Here is a 16794-nt window from a genome sequence, read left to right as displayed (position 1 = left end):
TTAACGCAGGCCAATTTATTGTAGGTATACCGATCTCAGATAGATAGGTGGTGGTGACTCGTGCGATATGGCATTGTGCATTATCGTGCATTAAAACAAAGGCATCAACAATAAATGCCGCGTATGAAACCACATGTTCCTCCAAAATGTCTCTGATGTTACGATCCGCCGTTAAACCTTCTCCACGTCCTCCACCAGGCACGAAAATCAACTCGGTTTTCCCATCCATAGAACTGCCTGCCCAAAACATACAAGAACCGCCTTCATGAGACAATTTCTCGTATACAAAATTGAACAAATCGCTCTCCTGACCATCCATAGACTCGACGCCTCTTGTCGTTGTCATGTAGGCAGATCCTACTTTCATCGGAGAATAATACCTGACTCCATTGATGTCCAGATGTTCGTGAGCAAATTCTAATCGCCCTTGCTTCTGGGCTGCAGTTAGCTTGGGACCCGTAGCTGTCCTTTTTGGTGTCAGGTTGGCTGCCTTTAGTCTCCTTCTGACTGTCCCAATGCTGGTCACCACACCTCGGACCTCTCTAGGCTCTTCTTTGAGTTTAGCACCACTTAAATGTCGATTTCTCAGAGATTTCGATACAAGAAATCAATCATCTCTCTCCGTTGTTATTCATTTACGGCCTTCTCCTTGTTGATTATAATCAACAGTATCTTGGTAAGGACGATACACTCGGGACACAGCAGATTGGCTTAAATTTAGTCGATTTGCTACGGCCCTCTGGCTCAGGCCTTCCCTCAATAATCCCTCTGGCTCAGGCCTTCCCACAATACTGACACTGCTTGAGTTGCGTTGACGAACGTGGTATCCATTTGTAATGCAGTTGCGAACTTAACTGACTGATGTATTATGTATTAGTGGGTTGCTATGGAAATTAATGTGTACGATGTTAAACGACGCGTTAAGTCGGTGCGTGTCGATTTCAATGAGTCAAATTCTGACTCCCTCTCTACGTGTTGCATTATTTATTTGTAATGCGTGATCCAATTCACTTAAAACAAAAAATTTTTAAAACTCAATAATAAGGTTAATGATTGTATACTAAATATTTTTAAATTTACAGTTTTGCGATTGAAACAGGAGACGTACTTTGACAAAATAATTTTGAGTCGATTATTTTGCACTCAAGTGTATTTTACAAAAACTTTTTGTTCCTAATCTTGTACATTTTAGAATCTTGACAAAGGCAAGAGTTTCCTACCGAAGGGTTGAACCGCGTAAGTGATGTCTTCTTCAGGGCTTACGAGGTCTTAGTCTCCCGAGCCCACAGACACTACTAAACTGATCACGAATCAATGCGTTACTGGTGCTGGGAATAGAGAAAGAGCCATTTATACCGTTGATGGTGACGTGGCTTGGCGCGGGTATTGGCGCGGGAGTTAGCGCGAGTATTTGTGACAGTAGGATTTTGATTGACGGGTGACGGACGGTATTTTCTTGATGAGAGGTCTCCATGTCGAAGGTAACCGTATGCCGTCATCACTTTTATTGAGACAATTTGGCCTTTTTTAATGTCTATGGCTTCTCGGATAATTCTTGGTCTATAGAAGCGGATGGAGGCTATGGTTCCCGAGTTTTCAAAATCAATTTTGTAGCCTGTATGAAGATGGTGTTGACCTAAAGCTGAAATTGAGTCGGAATTGCGAACAAAAATGGAATGTTCATAAATCCTGTTTTGGGTTCTACGATTTGTTTGGCATATATAGGATCGGAGGTAGTCTGCACAAGGAATTTCATAAACACCGTGTTGTTCATTTCGAATGTTGTCTTTGCTTGATCGGACAAGAGATGAAAGTTTTTGTTGGGGGTAGATATTGTCTTTATTCCTCTTGGTTTTAGAATTTTGTCGATTTTGTCAGTGACTCCTTTGAGGTAAGAACGAAAAGCTTTTGTATGATGAGGGTCTGAGTCTTTTTTGCACAAACTTGCGCTTCTGAATTTCGGTCTTCCTACGCCCTACTACTAGAATGCCAAGATCACTATTCCACACGCCTGCCTCATCGTATTTTCTGAAATACCTTGGTCACTATTTCAAACGTCGCAAAGATTCTCGTATATGCGTCATCTTTCGGCCGAATTGCAATCATTATAAGAAATACGCTGAAGATAAACTTTTTCGTTACACTGCTCCCCTCTTAGATATAAACGTCCGAATCAGCAACTCTATATGACGGTTCAGGATGGCGGGATCTACAGGACTCTCTAGTTTTACATTAACCATCTAACAAGAAATATCAATCTACTGTCTTTGGGTTAGTGCAACACACAGTAATTCGTACGCCGGTATCTCGGAAGATCACTTCAATTATGCTTTTCACAATTTACCAATCCAGATTTTCTAGTGCATGGCCTACTTTGGTAAAGCCAAATTCTTGATGTCATAATTACACAGGATTTTCTTCAAATTAGTTAAAGCACACCATATGTTTTCATAGCTTGCGTTGTTTACATAAAACTTTCTGTGGTCACCATATATAGCAAAGATCGAGGACCATCTTCTAATCTCAGTACTCTTCCAACTTTAGGCTGTTGATTTTTTAACCCATTCAAGCGAACGAAATTATTGAATACGGACGAGATTCCTTTAGTCACCTCTAGGTCTTAGGCAACAGACGTGTGCCATGGAGACGTTTTCTGGAACATTTAAAAGATGATGGTGAACCTTCGTGAACCAAATCTAGCACTCTTTCTTTATGTGTAATTTGACATAAAGTCATTAAAACTTTGTCGTCGGTCATCGTTAACCCCATGGTGAAGGGTTCATACTTCTTCCGTTTCATTTGAGCCAGTGTAGGACGATTTGTGTGAACAAATTTTGGTTTACTTTTAGGCAACTTCGGTGAATTACGTCATTTATTTCTTTTTTAATTTTATATGGACCTTAACATTGTCTTGGCAATGAAAGAGACCAGTATCGATGGCGTTGTGCATTATAAAGCCAGACAAGATGGCCTACTTAAAGGCTTTCATTCTTGCATCGAAAATTATACTGATCTTTCATTTTGTTGCTAGCTATCAGGATATGTTGTCTGGCAAGTTCCTGAATGTTGCTCATTCACTTAAGGCAGTCGATATATTCTTCACTTCCAACATGTTTTTCAGAAGATCTGCAGCCAGACTCTAGATCACAGGGCAAAGGAACTTATTAACTTAACATCAGGCAGGTTGGTATCTGGCCTGTGATTTCATTCACGGATGTTTGGTAAGCTATTAGGAATAAATTAATGTATTGATCCCAATCTCTTTGATGTGCGGATACAGCTTTGTACAGGTATTTACCCATCGTTCGGTGTATCCTCTCGACCAGTCCATCTAATTGAGCATGCAATGGTATCGTTCTGGTCTTACCGAAACCAATTGATTTACAAAGAGAGTTTTTGGAAGAGGATGGACTCAAAGTTTCGTCCTTGGTCGAAATAGATTTCCAATGGAACGCCTAATTGGCTGAAGAATTATTTAACAAGTAGCTCTGCAACGGTAGCAGCTTTTGGATTTGGTACCTATGGCATAGGTCTTGGTCCATTCCATAAAATAATCCATGGCTACTAGGACATATTTATGTTCATCATCCGTTTCTGGAAATGGACCTGCAATGTGGATTACTACTTTTTCAATAGGACTACCAACATTGTACTATTTCGTGGGTATCCACTTTGTACTAACCTTTTTCTTATATCGTCTTTACAGTTCACTCAATAAAACGGTTCTCGAACCTTTTGAGAGTCTTAATAATACCAAACTGTCCATCTGATGCACTGTCATACAACTAATGAAATACTTCTGACACTTTACTTTTAGATAAAATCAAATAAAGCTTATATTCTGTAGCATTGTCGTTCTCAAAAATTCTGTGTAGAACATCATCTTCCAGTACCAAGTATTTCCATTGGCTTCAGTAGGACTTGACTTCTGAACTACATGCACTAATTAATATCTTGCCAAGAATGTCTCTCACCTCGACGACTCCAATCCAATACTCGTTTTAAACAAGGATTGTCTGCTTGGGCGTCTTGTAGCTGTTGAGGCTACCATTAATCATTAAACATCGTCTGCCATCCTCTTACAGGGCAAAGTTGTTCCTTTCTTTTAAGATAGTTATTACAATTTGCACTGCATGGCCGTGTCAAAAAAGCATCAGCGTTTGAATGAACTCTTCCAGCCCTGTGTTTGACATAATATATAGTATAATACATTTATAACTGCAAAAGATATATAACTACATTCTTTGCATTGGCCTCATGTAAGTAACCTTTCCGAAGACTCAAGTATGAACAGCAAAGTTTAGTGCTCGAAACCAGACGACCAAAGTAAAATAAACTAAATGTAAGTCTAATATTTATTTCTTTGGCCTACTTATGAGTATATTTTTTATAGCAAACCACCATAATAGTGATTACAACCTAAAACCAACTGGTTAAATGGCATATAATCTAGTCGAAGAATACGAAGAAGTGTAAAAGGTAAAATTCTAATAGCAATTACTATTTTTATTGGAAATAAAGTTTATTTCAATTTTCACTTCGGAAATCGTTCTTAAAATACAAAACATTAATAAATTAAAACAACTTTGTTTTTTGTCACTTGGTGAAAAATTCTTCTAATAGTTTAATTTTATCTCATTCGTATTGACAATTCAGACATATACCTATTATACATTTTAAAGTGGACGACTTTAAAATGATATTGAAAATATTGCTGAGTTCCGTTCCTGGGACGACTTTATTGTAAGATAGTTCATTCGATTACATGAAATCAACTTTAACTTGAGAATATCCCTCAGAAAAAAATAATAGCATGTGATTCATCTTTAAAAGACCATGCAATGATGACAGTAAAATTCGCCTGTTAGTGATTTAATAGTAAATCATAAGGAAAAAACCAGGAAAAAATCCTCATAATACTATCTTAACATGGTAAGTATTTGGTCTTACATTAAGTTTACTGTCAATTAACACCAAACTCTGATTTTATATGTAGGTATGTTATAGAATAGAACAGAATAGAATAGACATATTGACACTGAAAATTGTACAATTTTATGGACAAAGCTTACAAAATCAAAAAAATAACACCGACAATTAAAATTTACTAAAATTACATAAATCGTCAATATCACAAAATAAAACATACAATAATAAAATATACAATCCATTGCAAAATTTCACTAAATTGCAAATTGCACAATAAAACCTTACGAACTAGTTTACGAATAAGTTTAAGCTGTTGCATGTGATATTCAAATATGTATATATAAAAATACTTTGTTGCTTGTACCTAAACGTACTGTAATTTGTTAGTTATTCGTTAAGAAACTCTTCCACTGAATAATATTGTCTTTCAGATATATATAGGCTTTTATCAATTTACGAAACTTAAGGAAAGAAGTTGTAGATTTAAGTTGCAAAGGAAGATGGTTGTATAATTTTTTTGCCGAATATAATATAGATTTCTTTACTAACTCAGTGGACCGGATCGGTAAGTACACATCAAAGCTTGAGTCTTTGGTGTAGTAGTCATGATTAGGTCTTGCTGGAAAAACGTGTAGGTGTTTACGAGTTAAGCACGCAGTTTCTAGAATATATAGAGAGGGAAGAGTTAAAATACCGTGATTTTTGAAGCAGCTTCTGCAATGTGTTATTCTACTGAGGCCAAAAAGATACCGTATTGCTCTTTTTTGTAATTTAAAAATAACATCAGATTGGGCAGCTGTACTAGAACCCCAAAAAGGAAGGCCATGTCGAAGATAAGACTCGAACAAAGAAAAGTATGTTATTTTGGAAGATGCTAAATTGATTTCCTTCGAAACAGATCTTATTGCATAGCAGGCTGATGCTAGTTTCTTACTTAACAAATCGATATGAAGGGACCATTTAAGGTTGTTCTCTATAAAACTACCAAAAAATTTTAAAGAATCAACGATATTGATCTGGCTGTTATTAAGAAGCAAGGGTTGAAGAGCTCCTTTATAGGAATATGCTACTGTGTTATTCACGTTAAAAGAGAGTAAATTAGGGTCGGACCAGGTTTTTATTTTAAGTAGATCAGAAGTTATAATTGCATGAAGAGTTGCAATGTTAGAGTTCCTCCAGGTAATACTGCTAATACATCAGCAAAAAGAAAAATTTTTCCATCGATTCTTAAGTTAGTGATGTCATTTATAAAGATAAGATCAGTACTGGGTCCTCTACTTTTAAAGATATACTTTAAAAGTAGAGGACACAGTACTGAATCTTGTGGTACTCCATATACCATACCTTTATGACTAGAGTCAGTCATTTGCTCTAACTAGTTGTTTCCTATTCCTTAAGTAAAATCGGAACCAATTCAAAGAAATACCTCGAATTCTGTAGAAATTTAGTTTTTTTTTATTAAAATGTCGTGATTTACGAAAGCAATAGCTTTGGCATAGTCACAAAAAATAGTGGCAGTATAAAGATTATTATTTAGTGCTTGATAGACCTCATTTAGTACAGAAAACATAGCATCGCTGGTACATTTATTAGATAAAAAGCCGAACTGACTGTGATAAAATGTTTTTTATAAGTCTCTCAATAATTTTGGATAGGACCGGTAGCAAGGCAATAGGTCTATAGTTGCAGACTTTCCATTTTTCACCATCATTATGAAGAGGAATAATAATGGCTGTCTTTAGGCACTCTGAAAATATACCTTTTTCAAAGGAATCGTTCAGAACTTCCAACATATTATTTGGGAGATTTAAGAAAATTTTTATGGATAGTCCATCAGTACTACAGGAAGATTTGCTTTTGATACTACTGATTGTTTGGATCAGTTCAGATTTATTTATGTTATTTAAAAACATAAATGATGTATCCTTGATATGTTATTGACTTACTAATAGTGGTATTTTCTTTTTATTGATGTTCTCTTTTAATACGGGTAACCAGATCCCAGATAAACACAATTTGTGATACTGGGGAACAGTTTGGTTTAACAATAAACATAAAGAAAACAAAAAATATCGTTATCAGTAACAGGGGCAAAGTCATTACAAGGATCCAGATAAAAAATGAAGATATTGAAAAAGTGGACAAAATGAAATACTTAGGAGTCTGGATTACGAAAGATCTGAATACGAAATTAGAAATTCGCACAAGAGCAGCCTTTTTCAAGATAAGAAAATTTCTGAGTAAACAAAGACTCAATCTGCAAATCCGATATCGCATGGTAAAATGTTATATCCACTCTATTCTTTTTTATGGTGTCGAAGCCTGGACTGTTAATGTTGACTTATCGAGAAAACTGGAAGCTTTTGAGATGTGGCTTTTTAGGAGAATTTTGAAGATACCATGGACCGATCATATTACGAACGAAATGGTGTTGCACAGAATGGGAAGAGACAAAGAACTTTTGACCACCATTAAAAGGCGAAAGACAGCATATTTGGGGCACATACTTAGAAATGTTAAGTACGAGTTGTTGCAGCGGAATATGAAGGGTAAAATCGAAGGAAAAAGGGGTCCTGGTAGACGACAAATATCCTGGCTGAAAAACATTCGCGACTGGACCGGGTTAAACACACAGACGCTCTTAAGAAAAGCAGAAGATAGAGACGAATTTGCAATGGTTATAACCTAGCCAACCTTCATTAGTGGAGACGGTACTAGAAGAAGAAGAAGATACCAGTGAATTTTGCCGAGGAATTTGAGACGCAACCGATCTCGTTTAGCATAATTAGAGCCGCTTCTTTAATTTTTCTGTTAATTAATGTCTTTAATTAATATGCTTGAATCGTTCCATTGAACCCTATGTTCATTTTCTCATGCGTGTTTACATAATATTTGGTATCTATCAAATTCTGAATTTTTAATATGAGATTGATGTTCACTTATTCTAAAACTTAATGGCCTTGATGTTTCACCTAAATAAAAATGATCGCTTGATTTGTTAAAAATGATTTGTTCTTTCTTGTTCATTGTTAAGTTAAGTTTTAGATAAATTAGATCTCAATGTGTTTGTTGTTTTAAATGTTGAATTTATTTCCTTTTGATAATAGATCTCAAATATGTTAACACGCATGGGAAAATGAACATAGGGTCCAATGGAACAATTCAAGTATACTCCTAAAAGAAGCCTGTGGTAAAAAGAGAAAAATCAAAGAAGCGGCTCTAATTGTGCTAAATAGGAAAAATTACGGGGCAAATTCTTCGGCAGAATGCAGTAGGGTCTGGGTACTCATATGAAAAGAGGAAATCAATAAAAAGAAAATACCACTATTAGTAAGTCAATAACATATTGAGGATACATCATTTATGTTTTTAAATAACATACCTACATATTAAATAAGAATTTGGTGTTTATTCAGAGTAAACTAAATGTATTACCAAATACTTGACACGTCGGGATAGTAGTATGAGGTAATTTTTCCTGGCTTTTTCCTCATGATCTACTGGGATGGGATTACTAACAGGAAAATTTTACTGTCATCATTGCATGTAGTTGTGTTTTTAAGAACGAATCACATGCTATGATTTTTCTGACATACATTCTCAAGTTAAAGTTAATTTCATGTGATCGAATGAACTATCTTACAATAAAGTCATCCCAGAAACGCTACTCAGCAATATAGGCAATATCATTTTAAAGTCGTCTACTTTAAATGTATAGTATGTTTGAATTGTTAATATGAATGAGTAAGATAAAATTAAATTATTAGAAGAATTTTTCACTAAGTAACAAAAACCAAAGTTTGTTTAATTCAATAATGTATTTTGAGAAAGATTTTCGAAGTGGAAATCGAAACGTCAAAAATAAACTTATTTTAAATTTAAATATGTGGCTTACTTCCACTAAAATAGTAACTACTTTAAGATGGCACAATAAAATAGCTTTAGACCAATATTAAAAATTCTAATAGATTTTTAATAATCTTTTTTTCAATTACGAATAAAAGAAAAACCGCCAGATATCTTATCTGCATTCGTAATACAGATATGGTGGTAAAAGTATATCATTTACCTACAATTTTTACTCAGTTTTAATAAAAGGTGACCACAAGGTTTTGCTATATTTTTTAGATTGATGAAGTAATTGTAAGTGCTTTCCCACCTTTTAAAAATAAATCAATCACAATCAAGATGAAATATCTTCTTTACATTGTCATATTTATTAGTATCATAGCATTATCTAGTGCTGATTTATGTGATGTAAAATGGCCGCCTTGTTCAGTAAAAAATACAGTTTGCGCTAGGCATGAACAATGTTTAGCTGAACCAGGATGCGAAGATCTACAACCAGATCCGGAATTCTTGAAGTTCATCCTGCACGAACACAATCGCTTGAGGAATAACATTGCAATCGGAGCAGAAACGAGAGGCTTCACTGGAGTCGCTGCTAATATGATGGCTTTGTCTTACGACAAGGATCTGGAATATACAGCTAGATGTCATATAAACAGGTAAAATGATACTATTTATTATTCTTATACTATATTGTATGTATACAGGTATGTGGAAATTCCTCTGCCTGCGTCACCTGTCCGCCCGTGGGAGGGGATAACGGATAGGTGAGGTAATCGCAACAAAGGTACTACGGGGGAGGCATTCTGCCAGTCTATTTGCTTTTTGTACTTGATCTTTCACTTCTTTGTCTAGGTCTCCATAGCTGGACAGTGTAATTCCAAAGTATTTTATTTCAATTACTGGTTCAAGACTGATGCCATCAATTTCTATTTTACAACTGGTTGGTTCTTTGCTGACTACTATTGCTTTAGTTTTCCGAGATGAGATTGTCATATTAAATTTATTAGCTCTTATGTTAAATCTGTGGACCAGTCTTTGCAGACTATCTTTATCTTGGACTACCAACATAACGTCGTCTGCATAAGAGTATTTTTATTTCGTTTTTTCCCATTCTATATCCATTCTGTATCCTCTTTCTTTGTTAACGCGTTTGATGGTTTCATATATATATACCCGGTATTTAGGCGGCACACGCCCTTCCGGTAGGGATCTATGGAGGAGTATCACCGAGCCGCAAGCCCTTATCTCTTGCCGTACTGCTCCACCATAGGCCGATCAGATACCAGCATATTCCAGACTAAGCCGCAGATTCATTTAGAATTTTAAACTGCTGCGTTAGCCTTTTTGTTTTCTGTTCACCGAGCTGGGGATTGAACTGACATCTCTCGCATTGAAGCGAAGGAGAAGCCAGCCGCCCAGCCCGCTTCGCTATCCGATCGACTTGATGGTTTCATCCTTGATTAAATTGAAGAGCATAGGGCTCAATGAATCCCCTTGTCTTATTCCGCTGCCTATTTCTATAGGTTCTGCAAGTTGTCCATCTATTCTGACTTCCATTTTGTTGTTTTGATGTTTTCGATAGTTTTTATATTGTGTAGGTGAACTTCTCTATTATACAGAAGATGGATTACACCTTTGAGTCTTACTCTGTCAAACGCTTTCTTTAGGTCAATCAGACACAGAAATGCTGGTCTATTATACTTTAGTGATTTCTTAGTAATTTGTTTTATAACGAATATTGCATCTTTACACAAAAATCCTGTTGTTGATCTGCTAAACTTATCCTTTTATTTATTAGCACTTGTAAAATTTTAGTTGTAAGTTTTGGGGTAGTATTTAACAAGTTAATACCTATGTAGTTTTCTAGCTCGTTTTTAACCCCTTTTTTTAAAGTATAATTAGTTCGCTCGTTCTCCATTCTTCCAGTATTTTATTGTGTTTTATCTTCTTCTTCTTCGCGTGCCATATCAGAATTATCCGACGTTGGCGATCACCATTGCGAATTCTTCTCTATCTTCTGCAATATGGAATAATTGTCCTGCATTTGATATCTCAGTCCATTCACGAATGTTTTTTAACCAAGAAACTTGTTTTCTTCCTACACCCCTACGGCCCTCTATTTTGCCTTTAAGGATCAGTTGTTATATTTTATATCGACTTCCCCTTACTATATGTCCCAGATAAGACATTTTTCGATGTTTAACAGTCTGTAGTAGTTTTTTATCTTTGATGACGAGCCTTAGTACTTCTTCATTAATTTTCCCTGCTGTCCAAGGTATCTTCAGCATTCGTCTATGAACCCACATTTCCAATGCTTCAATTTTGTTCATGATCGATACTTTTAGCGTTCACACTTCTGCACTATACAAAAGTACGGACCAAACATAGCACTTAACCATTCTATGTCTTAGTTCTAAACTGAGATGATTTTTGCAAAGAAATGACTTCATTTTCATAAAAGTAGTTTTAGTCATTGCTATTCTAAGTGTGTTTGATAATTTTATTAATTAATGTTGTTAATTATTCTGTCATTGCTGCTCCACAATATTTTAGTAATTCGTTTGGTATCCCGTCTTTACCTGCTGCTTTTCTGTTCTTTGGCATTTCAAGTATTTTCCGAAAAAACAAAGTTAAGGACATATAAAACAGTAATAAGGCTCCAAGTGACGTATGGTGGGGAATTATAAACTCAGAGCCTATATATGAAGGTAAAAAGACGGTGGAAGGTTGAGTGCGACAAGTAGGGAGCTAGAGGATCTGTATAACGAATCAAGCATTAGTCGCTTCATAAAAGCACAGAGAGTGAGATTGCTGAAGCACGTGATAAGATTCGAAAAGAAGAGTTTGCCAAAGATGATTCTAATACGGGACCCAATCTCAAAAAGAAGGAAAGGACGACCCAGACAAAGATTATTTGATAGCGTACAGGAAGATCTCAGAAAAAAAAAAGAATTGATGGTTGGGAAGAAACAACAACAAACAGGACTGAATAGAAGAGAATAGTAAGCCAGTTTAGTAGGCAAGGAGCATGATTGGACAAGAAGCCACTCCAGTTGATACAAGTTTTGTAATACATATATAAGTATTATATTAATTGTATTTTAGCTCTAGGCCTTCAGGGCCTGTTGAGCTTTGTAAATAAATAAAATAATTCGTTTATGTCCGTATTCGAAATCATTTTTATTGAAGCGAAGCTTCTATACTGACGTTGTACTACTTTTTCTCTATAGTAAAATTCTGAGGCGAGTGTCACGGAAGAAGCGCCACAAGAAAGCGTCACGAACATCGTCACTAAATAACACTTTTACACCGAATAACTACGTTTCATCAATTCGTCATCATATATTTACTCTAAGCAGGTTGAAATAAAAACTGCGTGTTTAAATAAACGAATATCTGTCAATAAAAGATGTAATAAAGCAAACAGAAAAATAAAAAATCGATACTACAAATCAATTGTTAACGATTGTCGAACGGTTAAAATTTAAAAGTCATAAATGTCATCCAATTGGTAAAAAAATTGAATTATCTGTTTTAATTTTTATGACACTTCTGGTTTTAAAATAATTTTATACAGATCACGACATTGTTTTATTGACCATACACCACAATGGCAATCGCTGTGACATGTTACACGTTTCCACCTCTACATATATTCATTTCACAGTAGGTACGAATTGTCGTAATTGTTCTATTGACATTAAAAATTTCAAACGAACTTCTGAAAGAATAAACAAATAATTAATAAAATGCCTATTACGTTGTATACCGTCCAAGAAAAAGTACAACTTGTAAAATGGTACTTTCAGGGTCATTTGATACGCGAAGTAATTGATTAATTTATTGTTGCCTTCGAAAATAGACCCCCACCAAGTGTTACAACAGTTAAAAATACCATTAAACATTTTCAAACTTCGGGATGTGTAAACAGTTGTAAAAAGTGCCATGAAGGTAATGAACCCTGTCGATGGGGAGCGTCAAAACACGGATATTGATATTTGTGCTTTTGTGGAAGCTAGTGAACCCTGCAATAGTGTACAAATTGCTAGGGAAGTTAATGTGAATGCTCGAACTGTCCAGCGAGTTCTCAAAAGAAATGGGTATTACTGTTTTAAAAGATATAACCAACACAAGAACTGTTTCCGGAAGATAACTTTAGACAGATGAAGTTTTGTGAAATTATAGTAGATAAACAGAAGGAAAATGTACACTTTTTAAAAAAATATTTTATTTTCTGACGAATCTTAATTTTCATTACATAAAAAATACAATCCATCCGTTGCAAGGTATTATTTTCGGAAAAATAAGCATCATACTGTTGAAGTGCGAACGCAGCATCCGCAAAAGTTAAATGTTTGGACTGGGATGTTAGACGACCATATTGTCGGTCTATGTTTTGATGTCGATGAAAACCTAAACGGGTCCAAATATTTACAACTTTTAGAGAATGAGACCATTCCGGCAGTTCGACGCCTTCCCGTTAATTTTCAGGAGGTTTATTTCCAACAGGATGGGTGTTCAGCTCACAACTATAGAGCAACTATTGACTTCCTCAATCAAACGTTTCCTGATCGACTGCTAAGTACACATGGTACAATTAAATGACCTGTTAGATCCGGTGACTTAGCGCCTAACAAATTCTTTTTTTGGGATTTTCTCAAAGAAAACATCTATAGGCATCAGTTTGAAAGGGCCAACAACCTAGTCAAATTAAGGGCAAAAATACTTCATTTCTCTCCAAGCATTACACCAGCCCTACTCCAAAATATGAGGAGAAATCTGTATGACAGATTTAGTTACTGTTTAGCACAAGGAGGTGGAATATTTAATTCATTAATCTGCTTTCCTAATTTTTATTTTTTGTTAGGTACATTTCACGAAGTTTGTAGGTTCTTAATTATGTAGTATTTTTTATGTTTAAGTTTGGAAGAATTTTATTGTTTGTTTTTTATTTAAAAGTACAAACGATTCTTATTCTGATTTTTTTTCTTCTTTCTTGTCTTATTGTTATAAGCTTTGTCCATAAAATTTGTACAATTTTGAGTGACAATAAAGCCTATTACTTATTTACTTACTTATTTATTTGTATTGCTATTAAGGCTAAAAAATAACCAAAAAATCAGTTTTAGAGCATTATAATAAATATACTCTAGAGATGGGATTGCAATAAATCTTAATTCCTATAGTTAACAAAACAATGTCGTTATCTGTATATAATAAATACAATGTTGGATTTTTACAAATATCAGTTTGAATATTGTATTGCAGTGCGATAAAAAGAGTAATTAGTACAACATTTTAAATGTTGTAGATTTCTAAAGCAGCACATAATAAGTATGGCTTTTTAGGAAATAGCCATCACAGCAGTAAATGAAAGAGTCTATGTTACGAGGAGAGTCATTATAGAATATGCAAATATCAATTTTATTGAAATCTATAAAATAAATAAATAATAAAAGTACTTTATTCAATTTTAAATATATTATTTAAATTTTAAATTATACAGAAAACATAGTATGACGCTTTACGCTACTCTACTGTACCACTTTTTTTATTTTTAATTTTAGATGCAAGTTTGAGCATGATCGATGCAGAGGTACTAAGAAGTTTCCTTATGCCGGTCAAAATCTGGCTTACACTAGCTATGGCCAGGAAGATTTGAAAGATGTGGTAAATCGATGGTACGAAGAAATTAATAAAATGACTCCAGATGTAATTGATAATTTTCCAATAGGTAAGAAATCAATTTTTTTTTTATTAAAAGGTATATGAGAATTCTTAGTATGATCTATCATATTTGGAGTTGGAAATGATAAGAAGAAATAATGGGAAAAACCATTTTTTTAATAGCAATTGGCTGATTAATTTAAGAATGATCATTAAGTGGAAACGAAGAAAATTAATATTCCAAGAAAAATAATAATAAGAGAAAGGAACAAACTTGAAAACTCCAAAAACGAACATCAAAGTACAGACAACTTGATAAACTTAGAAAGACCATGGAAAGAAGACAGACCGATGCAATATCTTGTGCGACAGCAAATACCCCACTAATAGTAACAGGCAAGATTAAAAGCGTGGTATAAACCGAACATGGTTGTCCTGGTTACCTAAGGTCAGTAACTAACAAAACTTTGAAGACCTAATAAGAAGAGGTAGAAAGTACGACGAGAACCGTAAAATATTCTTTCTGGATTTGTATTCTATCATTATAACTTGATAGTTCTTTGGTGTAAGATAAACAAACGTTGATTGTCTAAAATATAGAGAATTTTATTATTAATTACAGAATTACAATATGCAAACATATTATACTAACCTAAAAATATAGATGATCAACAATTAAATGTTTATGCTTCCTTATATAATAAATAAAGCAATATTTATAATTCTTTGTTATAATATTAACATTGTAAATAATGTCGAAAATGACAAACGTTAAAGTCTTTCAATTAGTAATCCTCTACTTAAGATACTTAATTTTCACTTCTGAGGGCGAATTACGCGTTTTTACAACATATCACTAAATTTATAAATAAGCTGTGTGGTATGATGTAAACGAATTAATCTTTTGCCATGTCCGGTGTTTATTTTATAAACTTTTTTATTATTATTAACTCCAATTAAAATTACAATATATCCAAAAATAAAGAATAATAAGTAATTTGTTTGTTTACATAGCGTGTAGGAGTCTCTTCCAGTGGAGAGTTACTTTTTTTTTATTAAGCAACTATAAAGGTTACTATTTTACTATGAGTTGTTTAGCCCTCGGGCGGTCGCGTTTTTGAAAATCTCAAGAGTGGGCGCACGGCGAACTGCATGCCGCAAGCAGAAAAACGTCTAAATTAAATTCAAAATATATATATTTATTTCAAAAAATACAAAAATAAAATATTATTTTATAACATAATAGCATAATAAATCACCTTACTAAAAAAAATCTTTTCTCCCTCCATTTGAGTAAGTTACAATTCTGTCAAGAGCAGAACTTTATTATTACAAACACATTTTTTACCAAACAGACGACTGTATACATGGCGATCGCCCGCAGATACATCGGAGAAAGTAGTCAGGAACCAGATAGACTACATTATGATCAATGAAAGATACCGTAATGCTGTTAAAGCCGTGAAAGCATATCCTGGATCAGACGTGGCCTCAGATCACAATCCACTTATAGCCAAAATTACACTCACCCTTAAAAATATTAAAAGACATCAAAGAATCCCTACAATAGACACAAGAAAACTTAAAGAACCTAAAGTAAAAGAATGCCTCCAACATGAACTGCATGTGAACTGCAACAAATTGAACACAAACACCAATGATATTGACGAGTACTGGAATCGACTAAAAGATTGTCTACTGAAACCCTGTAAAGAAATACTAAAGACTTCCTCAAGGAGAAAAGAAGAATGGATGAATGACGAGATACTCAATATGATGGAACAACGGAGACAATTTAAAAACAAGGATAACAATAAATACAGAGAGATAAACCACGAGATTAGAAAGACGATAAAGCAGGCAAAAGAAAAATACTTTGAACAGAAATGCAAAGAGATCGAAGACCTTCAAAATAAATATGATCTGTTTAACCTACACAAGAAAGTCAAAGAACTGGCAGGACTAAGAAAACAAAATCCCACTTGTGCAATTCTGGATAGACACGCTACTGCTATAACATATACGGACGAGAAAATACAAAGATGGGCAGAATATATCGATGAATTGTTCGATGATGAAAGAGGAGATCTAGAGCACATAGAACTTACGTCAGAAGAAATAGGTCCATATATTACAAAAGAAGAAATATTGCACGCATTAAAAACAATGAAGAGCGGGAAAAGCCCTGGACCTGATATGCTTCCTATAGAAATCCTAAAAATTCTAGATGAGAAGCACATTGATGTTTTAGTGACACTCTTGAACCAAATTTATAGTTCAGGCGTATTACCCAAAGAGTGGTTAACATCTATTTTTATTTGTCTCCCTAAAAAGAAAAACGCAAGA

General features: G+C 34.4%; 1 protein-coding gene across 1 annotated transcript in view; it reads left to right on the top strand.

Moving 5' to 3' along the window:
* LOC140450312 (venom allergen 5-like) overlaps positions 1-16794 on the top strand; it is a 42144-nt gene that overhangs the window by 17407 nt on the left and 7943 nt on the right. The window contains exons 2-4 of the mRNA XM_072543866.1: positions 4394-4479; positions 9058-9437; positions 14349-14515. Of these exons, the coding sequence (XP_072399967.1) occupies positions 9118-9437; positions 14349-14515 (487 nt within the window). The 5' untranslated portion in view covers positions 4394-4479; positions 9058-9117. The remainder of the gene's footprint in view (positions 1-4393; positions 4480-9057; positions 9438-14348; positions 14516-16794) is intronic.

This window comes from Diabrotica undecimpunctata, chromosome 9, assembly GCF_040954645.1.
Source record: "Diabrotica undecimpunctata isolate CICGRU chromosome 9, icDiaUnde3, whole genome shotgun sequence".
In the NCBI taxonomy this organism is placed as follows: domain Eukaryota; kingdom Metazoa; phylum Arthropoda; class Insecta; order Coleoptera; family Chrysomelidae; genus Diabrotica; species Diabrotica undecimpunctata.
Note: the sequence above shows the minus strand (reverse complement) of the source record. Positions and strands in the feature narration are given on the sequence as shown.